General features: G+C 51.4%; 1 protein-coding gene across 11 annotated transcripts in view; it reads left to right on the top strand.

Moving 5' to 3' along the window:
- The window catches only part of CHFR (checkpoint with forkhead and ring finger domains), a 44491-nt gene that overhangs the window by 22782 nt on the left and 8177 nt on the right, over window positions 1-13532 (top strand). For 6 of the 11 annotated variants that reach the window (XM_055239582.2, XM_063614804.1, XM_063614802.1 and 3 more), the window contains 7 exons: window positions 2423-2582; window positions 4109-4263; window positions 4633-4795; window positions 8057-8199; window positions 9888-10007; window positions 12727-12810; window positions 13283-13353. In XM_055239582.2, coding sequence (XP_055095557.1) covers window positions 2423-2582; window positions 4109-4263; window positions 4633-4795; window positions 8057-8199; window positions 9888-10007; window positions 12727-12810; window positions 13283-13353 — 896 coding nt within the window. Of the gene's footprint in view, window positions 1-2422; window positions 2583-4108; window positions 4264-4632; window positions 4796-8056; window positions 8200-9887; window positions 10008-12726; window positions 12811-13214; window positions 13354-13532 lie in introns of those variants that run through there. The other 5 variants (XM_063614801.1, XM_055239586.2, XM_063614803.1 and 2 more) reach the window with 2 other exon arrangements.

Genomic DNA, 13532 nt, shown 5'->3' with positions numbered 1-13532 from the left:
GGGGCCGCTGCCACGCTCCATGCTGTGGGGCATTGCTTCCTGCAGGGGCACGTGGACCCTGCCTCAGGTTGATGCTTGTAACACCTCCGGCATTTTCATTCAGAAAACCTGGGCCTGTTTTTTTTCCGTTTGCATAATCCGGATAGACCTGTGGTTTACTACAGGCTGTTCTTGGTCTGGAAACAGTGCATTCTGAATTGCAGAATTAATCTCAAAATCCTCCTTCCTGGCCAGGTGTAGTAGTTCATACCTGTAATCCTAACACTGGGAGGCCAAGGCAGGAGAATCACTTGAGGTCAGGCGTTCGAGACCAGCCTGGGTGACAGAGCAAGTTTATCTCTAAAAGTAAAAATCAAGCCTGACACCGTGGCTCCCGCCTGTAATCCCAGCACTTTGGGAGGCCAAGGTGGGCGGATCATCTGAGGTCAGGAGTTCAAGACCAGCCTGGCCAACATGGTGAAACTTCGTCTCTACTAAAAATGCAAAAATTAGTTGGGTGTGGTGGTGCATGCCTGTAATCCCAGCTACTTGGAAGGCTGAGGCAGGAGAATTGCTTGAACCTGGCAGGTGGAGGTTGCAGTGAGCCAAGACTGTGCCATTGCACTGCAGCCGGGGCAACAAGAGCGAAACTCCATCTCAAAAAAAAAAAAAAAAAATCTAAAAGAAAGCCCTCTGTCCTGGTAGGACAATAATTTCTAAAAATGTAGCTTAAATCATCACACTGAAGATGATTTAGGGAGAAGTCTGCACTTGGAAAGCCAAAGTTAAGATCATTAGAAAACATTTGGGAATGTTATGGTAGAAGGATTGCTGTATGGCAGTCCAGAGAGCAACCAGCCACTGGGGCACTGTGACAGGAAGGCCCTAGGAGGGGTCCCCAGGGAAAGAAATCAGGTTATCTGACACATGGAGTTGATCGGTGTGGGGAAGGTGTGGAAAGAATCAGCAACAGTTACACAGGAAAAATAAGCACAGGAATGAGGAAATTTTAATTCTAGCAAACTTGAAAAATTGTGTAAGTCACACAACTTAATCTAGTAAACTACTTGGCTCAGCAGTGAATACTTGCATAAGCATAATAATACAAATACAGTATCATAAACTAACGTAATCTGTTAATTTAATGTTGGCAGGGGTGTCTCAGGTCAGAGTTTTTCTCTACCGTAATAGATGTCAGGGATGATGTCTAAAATTGATAAATCAAATGTACCATGATAACTTAGAAACACAGAGGTAAATACCAGAAGAAACAGCTCAAAGACATGAAAATAGTTTTCCTCCGAGGAGGGAAATTGGGTGAGGAGCGGCTGAGGCAGAGGGTGACTGCCTTTGTTTTCTTCTAAATATATTATGTATACATTTTTTTTTTTTTTTGAGACGGAGTCTGGCTCTGTCGCCCAGGCTGGAGTGCAATGGCGCAATGTCGGCTCACTGCAAGCTCCGCCTCCTGAGTTCACACCATTTTCCTGCCTCAGCCTCCTGAATAGCTGGGACTACAGGCGCCTGCTACCACGCCCGGCTAATTTTTTTATATTTTTAGTAGAGACAGGGTTTCACTGTGTTAGCCAGGATGGTCTCCATATCCTGACCTCGTGATCCGCCCGCCTCGGCCTCCCAAAGTGCTGGGATTACAGGCGTGAGCCACCACGCCCGGCTGTATACATTTTTTTGAGACAGGATCTTGCTTTGTCATCCAGGCCAGAGCACTGGCCTGGTGGTGCAGTCTTGGCTCACTGCAGCCTCCACCTCCTGGGCTCAGGCAGTCCTCCCACCTCAGCCTTCCGAGTAGCTGGGACCACAGGTGCACGCTACCATAGCCGGCTAATTTTTTTTTTCCATTTTTTTAGAGATGGGGTTTCATTATATTGCCCAGACTGGTCTTGAACTCCTGGGCTCAAGCGATCTGCCCGCCTCAGCCTCCCAAAGTGCTGGGATTACAGGCGTGAGCCACTGCACCTGGCTTCTTCTGAATACTTGGCTTTTTAAATTGTGTGCAGTTTCTTTAATTAAAAATAAAAATTAATTGATGATTACCAACATCTGAGCATTATAGAAAAATAAAAACACCAGAAGAGGGTGGGGCGCGGTAGCTCACGCCTGTTACCTCAGTACTTTGGGAGGCCAGGCGGGCAGATCACGAGGTCAGGAGATCGAGACCATCCTGGCTAACACGGTGAAACCCCGTCTCTACTAAAAATACAAAAAATTAGCCGGGCGTGGTCGTGGGCACCTGTGGTCCCAGCTACTCAGGAGGCTGAGGCAGGAGAATGGTGTGAACCCGGGAGGCGGAGCTTGCAGTGAGCCGAGATCGCGCCACTGCACTCCAGCCTGGGCAACAGAGCGAGACTCCGTCTCAATAAAAAAGACTGCATGTATTTCCTTCTTGGTTACGACAGTCAGAACACATCCCTTTCTCCTGTAGATGGGGACCTTGACCTGAACAGGCAGTTGTTGGTCGCACAACCGCGTAGAAATGCCCAAACTGTCCACGAGGACGTCACAGCTGCAGCTGGGAAGCCAGACAAGATGGAGGAGACGTTGACATGCATCATCTGCCAGGACCTGCTGCACGACTGCGTGAGGTGTGACCGTGTTCACCCTTGACTCACGGAACATGGCACTGCAGGTTCTTCGTCCAGTGTGGGGCAGGGCTGGGCGTGAAACAAGCCTCCAGGTCCTGTTTGGCCTGGCATCTGCTGAGGTTACCATTTTCTTTTTCTTTTTTTAGACAAGGTCTGGCTCTGTCACCCAGATAAGAGTGGGTGGAGCTTTCTCAGCCCACTGCAACCTCTCCCTCCCAGGCTCGAGCGGTTCTCTGACCTCAGCCTCCTGAGTTGCTGGGACTACAGGTGCACACCACTATGCCTGGCTGACTTTTTTTTTTTTTTTAAATGTTCTGATTTTATTGTTATTTATTTTTTATTCCTTTTTTTTTTTTTTTTTTAGATAGTCTCACACTGTCACCAGGCTCAAGTGCAGTGGCACAATCTTGGCTTACTGCAACCTCAGCCTCCTGAGTTCAGACGATTCTCCTACCTCAGCCTCCTGAGCAGCTGGGACTGCAGGCGTGTGCCACCATGCCCAGCTAATTTTTTTGTATTTTTTAGTAGAGACAGGGTTTCACCATGTTGGCCAGGCTGGTCTTGAACTCCTGACTTCAGGTGATCTGCCCATCTTTGCCTCCCAAAGTGCTGGGATTATAGGCTTGAGCCACTGCTCCCAGCCACCCTGCTGATTTTTGTGTTTTTTGTAGAGACGGTTTCGCCATGTAGCCCAGGCTGGTTTTTTGTTTTTGTTTTTGTTTTTTGGAGTTAGAGTCTCGCTCTGTCACCCAGGCTGGAGTGCAGTGGTGTGATCTTGGCTCACTGCAACCTCCACCTCCCGGGTTCAAGTGGTTCTCCTGCCTCAGCCTCCCAAGTAGCTGGGACTACAGGCATGCGTCACCACGGCTGGCTAATTTTTTTGTATTTTTAGTAGAGACGAGAGTTTCACCATATTAGCCAGGCTGGTCTCGAACTCCTGAACTCAGGTAATATGCCCACCTTGGCCTCCCAAAGTGTTGGGATTACAGACGTGAGCCACCGCGCATGGCCACCACTTTCATTTCAGTTGTGGCGCCAACAAGGAGGAAACCTGGAACCCGGAGCCGGAGGCTGTAGACCCCACAAGTTTTGGGTGTGTGGGTCGTGTGTGACCCAGTGAACTCTGCAGACAGATGAAAGGAACTATGCACATTTTAAATGCTCCTTAGCTGGGAAGGTGTATTTAGCACAGAATGAACGCAGGAGCAGCTGAGGAAGGGCCTCCTTGCTTTTCCGTGGAAACTCAAGAGTGACAACCTTCCAACTTCTAGGCCAGAAACGCTTGGTGTCTCTGCTGTTTGTGTTCCTGAAGTCATAATCTACTCTCCTCTGTCTCTCCTGAAAACACAGAGGCCGTGTGGCCTCTGATTTCTTTTCATTAACCAAGACTGACTTAAAGGGTTTTTAGGTTGAACGATGGCTGGGCCCCTGTAGGCCCTTCCATGGTGGGGTTGCTGCGGACCTTGGCCGAGGGTCGCGGTTGCATCTGTGGGACTGTCTGGACACTGCTCCTCTCACACTTTCAGTTTGCAGCCCTGCATGCACACGTTCTGCGCAGCTTGCTACTCGGGCTGGATGGAGCGCTCGTCCCTGTGTCCCACCTGCCGCTGTCCTGTGGAGCGGATCTGTAAAAACCACATCCTCAACAACCTCGTGGAAGCATACCTCATCCAGCACCCAGGCAAGTGAGGGCATCCACACACCAGCACCCGGGCATGTGAGGGCATCCACACACCAGCACCCAGGCAAGCGAGGGCAGTCCCTCCACCAGCACCCAGGCAAGTGAGGGCATCCACACACCAGCACCCGGGCACGTGAGGGCGGTCCCTCCACCAACACCCAGGCACATGAGGGCATCCACACCAGCACCCGGGCAAGCGAGGGCGGTCCCTCCACCAGCACCCGGGCACGTGAGGGCGGTCCGCCCAGACCCCTCCTTCCACGGCACTGCGCACGTGAGCTCCCAGCAGTGTGAGCTCCCACAGTGTGAGCTGTGTCTGCCTGTCATGTCTCGCTGCCAGCGAATGGCGCTGTGTCCTTTCAATTCTAGACAAGAGTCGCAGTGAAGAAGATGTGAAAAGTATGGATGCCAGGAATAAAATCACTCAAGACATGCTGCAGCCCAAAGTCAGGCGGTCTTTTTCTGATGAAGAAGGGAGTTCAGAGGACCTGCTGGAGCTGTCAGACGTTGACAGTGAATCCTCAGACATTAGGTAAATCATGCCCCTGGCTCAGAGCAGAGTGTGGGAGCCAGAGAAGCATCAGAACCGTGACCGAGAGCTCACTACTGGGTGGACAGCACGGGTCCTGAGTTCTAGTTCTGCCCCTGAGCAGCCAAGCTCTTAAATGGCTTGAGCTTGTTTTCTAATACTGGATAGTATTAGCACCTCCGCTGAGAGGCGTGGCAGGAACTGGGTGAACACTTAGCGGGGTAGCCAGGGAGTAGCCAGCAGAGCGTCAGCTGCAGGCGACTGCTGTAGACATTTGCACCCTTGGCTGACACCCTTCCCTTTGCTTCGACTCGTCATGGGTCTGGCATCTCTGGCTGTGACAGAGGGACGTCATTCCATATGTTATTTTTTCCCACATAAGCACATGTATTCTTTGTAGTTGATCTAGTGACTATTAAGTTCTGTAGTATAAATTGCAACATTTATCATTTGTCAGGATGTTATTACAGAGGAGGCACCATCACCAGGCCGAGACAATCCCAGCCTCAGAGACCTTATTTATCTGCTGACATGTTGAGGTTTCCTAATGCACAAGACCGGGGTCTGAATGTTGGGTTGAGGCCATGATATTTAAAAAGACAATGAACAAAAAAAAAAAAACCTGAAACTTTTATCTTTGTTTCCTTTTGTCAAGTTTAGCATGTGACTGTTAAGCAAAAAGAAGGAAACCAAAACCACTTTAGCATTAAGATTTTGCTGCATCTACCCAGCCATTCATACATGTGTCATAATCGTTAACAAAATAAAATGTAATATACGAACAAATTTTTTTTTTTTTTTTGAGACGGAGTTTCGCTCTTGTTGCCCAGGCTGAAGTGCAAATAGCACGATATTTTTTTTTTTTTTTTTTTGAGACGGAGTGTCGCTCTGCTGCCAGGCTGGAGTACAGTGACGCGATCTCAGCTCACTGAAATCACCACCTCCTGGGTTCAAGCGATTCTCCTGCCTCAGCCTCTCGAGTAGCTGGGACTACAGGCGCACGCCACCACACCCAGCTAATTTTTTTGTATTTTTAGTAGAGACGGGGTTTTACCACGTTGGCCAGGATGGCCTTGATCTCCTGACCTCATGATCCGCCGGCCTCGACCTCCCAAAGTGCTGGGATTACAGGCATGAGCCACTGCACCCTGCCAATGGCACGATCTTGGCTCATTGCAACCTCTGCCTCCCGGGTTCAAGTGATTCTCCTGCCTCAGCCTCCCAAATAGCTGGGATTACAGGCATGCACCACCAAACTTGGCTAATTTTTTTTTCTTTTCTTTTTTTCTTTTTTGAGACAGAGTCTTGCTGTGTCGCCCAGGCTGGAGTGCAGTGGCATGACCTTAGCCCACTGCAACATTCATCTCCTGGGTTCAAGTGATTCTCCTGCGTTATCCTCCCAAGGGGCTGGGATTACGGGCATACACTACCACACCCAGCTAATTTTTGTATTTTTAGTAAAGACAGGGTTTCACCATGTTGGCCAGACTGGTCTCAAAATCCTGACCTCAAGTGATCCATCTGCATTGGCCTCTCAAAGTGCTGGGATTATAGGTGTGAGCCACTGCGCCCGGCCACTAATTTTGTATTTTTAGTAGAGACGGGGTTTCACCATGTTGGCCAGGCTGGTCTTGAACTCCTGACCTCAGGTGATCAGCCCGCCTTGGCCTCCCAAAGTGCTGGGATTACAGGCGTGAGAAACAAATTTTTTGTTTGTTTGTTTGTTTTTTGAGAAGGAGTCTCACTCTGTTGCCCAGGCTGGAGTGGCTTGATCTTGGCTCACTGCAAGCTCCGCCTCCCAAGTTCACGCTATTTTCCTGCCTCAGCCTCCCGAGTAGCTGGGACTACAGGCTCCCGCCACCATGCCTGGCTAATTTTTTGTATTTTTAGTAGAGACGGGGTTTCACCGTGTTAGCCAGGATGGTCTCGAACTCCTGACCTCGTGATCTACCCGCTTTGGCCTCCCAAAGTGCTGGGATTACAGGCCTGAGAAACAAATATTTTTATGAAGCTGGGATTCCGCTGCACGTACAGCTCGGTAATGTCCCCAGCGTTTGAATTGGGAAACAGTTGCTGCCGTGCATTTCTTACATCCGTATTTGTGCTCATGTGCAGTGACATCAATGTTGAGACGTGAAGCAGTCAAGTCACAGTGTGTGACTGGGAATTAGACCTTGATAGACGTTTGATAAGTTTGTTATCCAGACACCGATGGGAAAGGGTGCACCTAATGCACTCTACAAGGCCTGCATGAGGGGCCCTTTTTGCCAGTTTAGTAGGAGAAATAGGTAATCTCATTTTCATTTACATTTTTTCCTTACGAAAAAATACGTGTCTTTTCACCGTGCTTTGTTTTTTATCTGGTCGGGTCTTACCCATTGGCCTTATTGGCCCCTGGCCTTGGTGTCAGGCGCAGAAAAGCCTTTCAGATGGAGAGGAGAGCCTCGTGTATTTTTTCCTACAGGTTCTTTTTTTACAGTTGACATTTTTGTCTGCTCGTTTTTGGAAGTACAAGGGAAGTGTAGAAAAGACAAGTGATTCAGGGCTTTGCAGGCACCTGGTGTGGCTCCCAGCACCTTGTACACCTCGCTTTGCTTTTTCTGTTTGTTTGTTTGAGACAGAGTCTCGCTGTCGCCCAGGCTGGAGTGCAATGGGTGCAATCTCGGCTCACTGCAAGCTCTGCCTCCCGGGTTCCTGCCATTCTCCTGCCTCAGCCTCCCGAGTAGCTGGGACTACAGGTGCCCACCACTACGCCTGGCTAAGTTTTTGTATTTTCAGTAGAGACGGGGTTTCACCGTGTTAGCCAGGATGGTCTCGATCTCCTGACCTCGTGATCTGCCCGCCTCGGCCTCCCAAAGTGCTGGGATTACAGGCGTGAGCCACTGTGCCCCGCCATGCGCTCTGCTTTTAACAGGCGTCCTGAGGAGCACGGGGTGTGCGGGCATGTGCTGACCCTTGCCCTGCGCTGGCGTCGTCTCCTGGGAGCACACGTCAGTGGGGACCAAGTGACCCCGGGGATGGGGCTCCAAAGCGTGGGGGCTCAGCTGGGGATGCAGAGCGGCGTGTCCTTGCCCTTTGACTTGTTCTGGTCCCTCTCCTCTTAACACTGGGGTGCTGTGCAGGAAGGGGTCCCGGCCCTTCCCCTCACACCAAGCAGCGGAGCGACGGTGGAGCTGAGCTGTGATGGCTGCGGACCCGCGTTGCACCGGCCCTGCCTGAGAGGGTGGGGGCCTGCACACAGCTCGGCTCTGTGCTTCCTTGCAGCCAGCCATACGTTGTGTGCCGGCAGTGTCCTGAGTACAGAAGGCAGGTGGTGCAGCCTCCCCACTGCCCAGCACCCGAGGGCGAGCCAAGAGCCCCACAGGCCCTGGGGGATGCACCCTCCACGTCCGTCAGCCTGACGACAGGTGAGCCGCGCGGCCCTCAGCCCTCAGCCTTCCCGTGAGTCACTTTGTGGCTGTGCCCGGTGCTGACGTGCACGTGGCCGCGCTCTGCCCGCCTCCTCTCTGCATCGCTCGCCCCCTTTGGGCCCTGGCCTCAGTGGTCTCCCTGCACTCACAGTTGGTTACTTTTCATGACTGATTTTGGGTTGGGAAGTCAGATAAGTAACTGTTCATTAGTAGCCCCTCTTGAACACTCCTGGGAATTAACAACTCTGACCTTAATACTTGGCCTCTCCCCAGCCGCTGCCTCAGGGCAGCTGATGTCCCCCAGTGGGTTTGCCAGACCCAAAGTGATGATTGCACATCTGTCCCTCAAGTAAGAGGCGGGCTTCTCCCCAGCAGTGGTGATGTCGCCAGAAGCTGCCCTGTGTCTCCAGAGTTGGCTTAATGCGAAATGTTTTCCCGTCAGGTGCCTTTTTCCAGCAAGGGGCCCCAGGTGCCATCCAGGAAGTCAGAGGAGAACTAGACAGGGGGTATGGAGGCTTCACTTCTCCGCCCTCCTCACTCCGGACTCATAGAATGGGAAGATGGCCCCCTCAGGGGTCCTGGCTTCCTGGCCACGGGTGGGGGCTGAGCACATCACAAGGCCACTGGCCTGGGATGGATGCAGAGCCACATCCTTGTGCTACATTCTCAGTGGCTTCTTGTAGAACCTGTGGACGGAATGGACAAAGCAGTGCTTGGCGTTGGTGTGGATGCCCGTCCACCAGCCTGGGTTTGCCTCTGCCACTCAGCAGCTCTGTCTGGGTCACTGGACAAGCTCCTTCCTTTGCATGGTGGGACCAGCGCCTCCCTCTGGGGTCCTGGGTCCCTCAGTGGACACCCATGAACCTGGGTGGTGAAATTGCCATCCTTTTGGCCGGCATGTTGACCTCACAGGGTCTTTTCCTGTGTGGGTGGCGAGTGTCCAGGGAACTTGGCTGGGTGGGCTCAGACTTCCTGCTGCTGCATCGATTGGTCTTGTGCACCGTGCCTGTCCTTTGTTTATTTGAGACATGGCTGTTCTCTCACCTGAGCGGAAATTGAACACACAGCTTGTTTTATTTTGTATCATAGGCTCTATGGGCCTGTCCTCCCTTTATAGGAAATAATAGAAAACCTTCAATAGAGCGGCTGGGCACGGTGGCTCACGCCTGTATTCCCAGCACTTTGGAAGGCCGAGGCGGGCAGATCACGAAGGCAAGAGATCGAGACCATCCCGGCTAACACAGTGAAACCCTGTCTCTACTAAAAATACAAAAAAATTAGCCGGGTGTGGTGGCAGGCACCTGTAGTCCCAGCTACTCTGGAGGCTGAGGCAGGAGAATGGCGTGAACCCGGGAGGCGGAGCTTGCAGTGAGCCGAGGTCGTGTCACTGCACTCCAGCCTGGGCAACAGAGCGAGACTCCGTCTCAAAAAAAAGAGAACCTGCAACAGATCTTTGAAATCTTGCTCCAGCTGCTAAACCAAAGATCATTTTTGGTTATCGTTAATCCGTTTTGACTCCCTGAGTTCGGGTGGCAGAAGGTCCCTGGTGGTTTAGCAGGCAGGTCTGCGTCTTCCCAGGCTGTCTCAGCTGCACCTCTCCTCGCTGTGCTTCCCGGCGGCCTCTCTAACCTGCTGTCTTTCTGCCCTGGGTCCCACGTGCTCCGGCAAATGTGCCTGTGCTTCAGCAGTCCAGGATTACGTGTGCCCTCTGCAAGGAAGCCACGCCCTGTGCACCTGCTGCTTCCAGCCCATGCCTGACCGGAGAGCGGAGCGCGAGCAGGACCCGCGTGTCGCCCCTCAGCAGTGTGAGTGCCCGCGCCACCGCACGCAGGCGGGTTCCTGTCTTTCCTTCAGGGCTCAGCTTTCAAAGCGGTGTCGGCCTTAGGGTAACCTGTGAAGTAAGGATGCCGTTTCTTTTTTTTCATCTGTGTGATCATTTGTCCCCACGTGACCACATTGAATAATCTATCTTTTCCCACCGTCTAGTAACACTGCCCCTTCACAGGCTACATCTCCATCCACCGGGGGCTCGGCTTGGATCTGTGTCCATCCCCTGCCAGCACTGTGGTTGCTTTATAATGTGTCACTGTTAAACCTCCTAGATGAATGTTGATGCTTTAGTATACAACTCTGGCCAGGCACAGTGGCTCACATCTGTAATCCCAGCACTTTGGGAGGCCAAGGTAGGTGGATCTTCTGTGTCCAGGAGTTTCAGACCAGCCTGGGCAACATGGTGAAACCCTATCTCTACAAAAAATACAAACATTAGCCAGACATGATGGTGCACACCTGTAATCCCAGCTACTCAGGAGGCTGAGGCCAGAGGATGGCTTGAGTCCGAGAGGAGGAGGTTGCTGTGAGCTGAGATCCTGCCACTGTACTCCAGCCTTGGCAACAGAGGGAAATCCTGTCTCAAAACAAAACAAAACGTGTGTGTGTGTGTGCATATATATATGTGTATATATATATGTGCACACACATACGGTTCTTACTAAAAATGGAGCTTGTCTTTTATTTCATGGCTGTTGTAATTTATTCCTGCAGAAATGTCTGTTTGTGTCCTTTGCCTTTTTTTATGACTTCCTAATTTGTCAGAGCTCCTTATATGTGAAAGTGTTAGGTGAAGAAAGCCCTAGCCCTGTTGAGCATCACAGTTGGCTCCTGCCACACACGCCGGTGCTGCTCTGTGCACTGAGCCCTGTGTGAGCAGCACACAGGGCTACAGCACTGGTTCTGTCTGGAATGGTTTAAAAATGTTCTGGGCACTCAGGAAACCAAACAGGTTACTTCTGGGGTCTGTACCCTGAGACTGGGCTTGGCGGGGGGGGGCCTGGCCTGCAGTGTTGGGACACACGGCCGTGGGACACACCCGGTGACCTGGGCAGTCGCTGCCTCAGGGGTCGTCCACGGCAGGCACTGGCCACTGCTGGTACTGCACGTGGGAGGACAGGTGAGAAGCCGCAGAGAACAGCTTGTCCTGTGCCTAACACACGCGGTGGTCAGCAGATGGCAGCTTGGCCCAGTTTTTCCCCAGGAATCCAAACTCTTGACTCTAATTTCATAGAGAATGCTTTGTATACAGAGGCATTGGTGAAGTGGCCGTAGGCGTTATAAGACTTAAGGACTCAATCCTGTGAGAATTTTAGCGAGGGTTTACCTAATATTATATTTTAGGGATTTCTATTGTATAGAATATCAGACAATTAAAAATAATTTCCTTTGGGAGGCTGAGGTGGGCGGATCACAAGGTCAGGAGATCGAGACCATCCTGGCTAACATGGTGAAATCCTGTCTCTACTAAAATTACAAAAAATTAGCCGGGCGTGGTGGCAGGTGCCTGTAGTCCCAGCTACTTGGGAGGCTGAGGCAGGAGAACCGCTTCAACCCAGGAGGCAGAGGTTGCAGTGAGCTGAGATTGCACCAGTGCACTCCAGCCTGGGTGACAGAGCAAGACTCTGTCTCAAAAAAAAAAAAAAAACAAACGTCTACAAAGCCAAGGTGACAACATGGAAACATACCTAGGTAGAAAAAGGCCACCTAGGCTGGGCACAGGGGCTCACGCCTGTAATCCCAGCACTTTGGGAGGCCGAGGCAAGCGGATGACCTGAGGTCAGGAGTTTGAGACCAGCTTGACTAACACGGTGAGACCCCATCTCTACTAAAAGTGCAAAAATTAGCCAGTTGTGGTGGGCGCCTGTAATCCCAGCTACTGGGGAGGCTGAGGCAGGAGAATTGCTTGAACCCAGGAGGCGGAGGTTGCAGTGAGCTGAGATTGCTCCACTGTACTCCAGCCTAGGCCACAGAGCAAGACTGTCTCAAAAAAAAAAAAAAAAAAAGCCACCTAAATATGTGCAGTTGGGGGCAAGCGTGTTGCATGTTCAGAGCTAGAATGAAGCCCATCGAAGCTGTGTTAGGGTGATGGAGCAGGTGAGATTTCTTTCTTTTGTGGCTCTCACTATTTTCCTGGGATGAGCATGTGGTGTTCAGTGTAAGAAACGATATGGGTCTGGGGCCGGGTGCAGTGCCTCATGCCTGTAATCCCAGCACTTTGAGAGGCTGAGGTGGGAGGATCACTTGAAGCCAGGAGTTTGAAACCATCCTGGGCAACATAGTGAGACCCTGTCTCTACAAAAACAAAAAATACATTAGCCAGGCATGGTGGCGTGCACCTGTAGTCCTAGGGGAGGCTAAGGTGGGTAGATCCTTGAACCCAGGAGGCGGAGTTTGCAGTGAGCTGTGATTGTTCCACTGTGCTCTGGCCTGGGCAACAGAGCAAAACTCCATCTCTAGAAAATAAAAAACCAGAAAATGTGAGCCTGGCCTTTTTTCAGGGCTACAACTCCTCGTCATCACAGTCCATCACAACCTGGGTGACGTTAGCTGGATGTGGCCCCGCCCCGATTGCCATGAGACAACTCTTGAACAATGTTTCCAGAGAGAGTTGAGCTGAGCCTGGTGCTGATGAACTGTGTTGGAGACAGCCCTCAGCGCTGAGTGCGCGTAACAAGTGTCCTCTCTCCACAGGTGCGGTCTGCCTGCAGCCTTTCTGCCACCTGTACTGGGGCTGCCCCCGGACCGGCTGCTTCGGCTGCCTGGCCCCGTTCTGTGGTAATACCGGCTCTTCAGGCCCCAGTTGCTTTGACCTTTGCATGTTCTCTTGGTGAACTTGAGGGCAGGGGATGGTGGGGTCCATAGCTTGATGTTGATAGGGATGAGGCCACTGTTGTCATCAAATGATGACCTATTCCGGCCGAACTGCAGAGGTGTGTGTCAAATTCATGTTAGCTCAAAATCAAGCCTTAACAGAAGGATCAGGGGAAATACTGCCAGGACAGAATCCCTGCTGTCAAGATACCAGACCAGGTGCTGGGAAGACTCGGAGAGCTGATCTTTTTAAGGAGGGAGTGGAATGGAAATCATTTCTACTTGTCCTCTGTTTAAAATTGAGTTTTATCATTGAACTTCTTATTCTTTCTAGAATCTGTAATGAAAAGAAATATGTTTATCCTCAGTGTCGGGCAGACAGTGCTTTCCTGCGACATCATTATAAACAGGTAACATTGCCCCTTCATCTCGGCAGAGCTCAACCTGGGTGACAAGTGTCTGGACGGTGTGCTGAACAACAACAGCTACGAGTCAGACATCCTGAAGGTACCGACTCGCTGTGGGCTGGGGAGCCGGGAGCCACATTTTCTCACTAGTGCAGCCAGCTAGTTCTCTGCATGCCATTGGTGTTTGTCTGTTTTTCCGTATTCCAAAAATAGGTATTTCCTTGTTGTGCCTCCTGCCATGAATCCGTAGGAGCCGCTTCCCGCAGTTCTTGTTCCCCC

Source organism: Symphalangus syndactylus, chromosome 13, assembly GCF_028878055.3.
Source record: "Symphalangus syndactylus isolate Jambi chromosome 13, NHGRI_mSymSyn1-v2.1_pri, whole genome shotgun sequence".
NCBI classification, from domain to species: domain Eukaryota; kingdom Metazoa; phylum Chordata; class Mammalia; order Primates; family Hylobatidae; genus Symphalangus; species Symphalangus syndactylus.
Note: the sequence above shows the minus strand (reverse complement) of the source record. Positions and strands in the feature narration are given on the sequence as shown.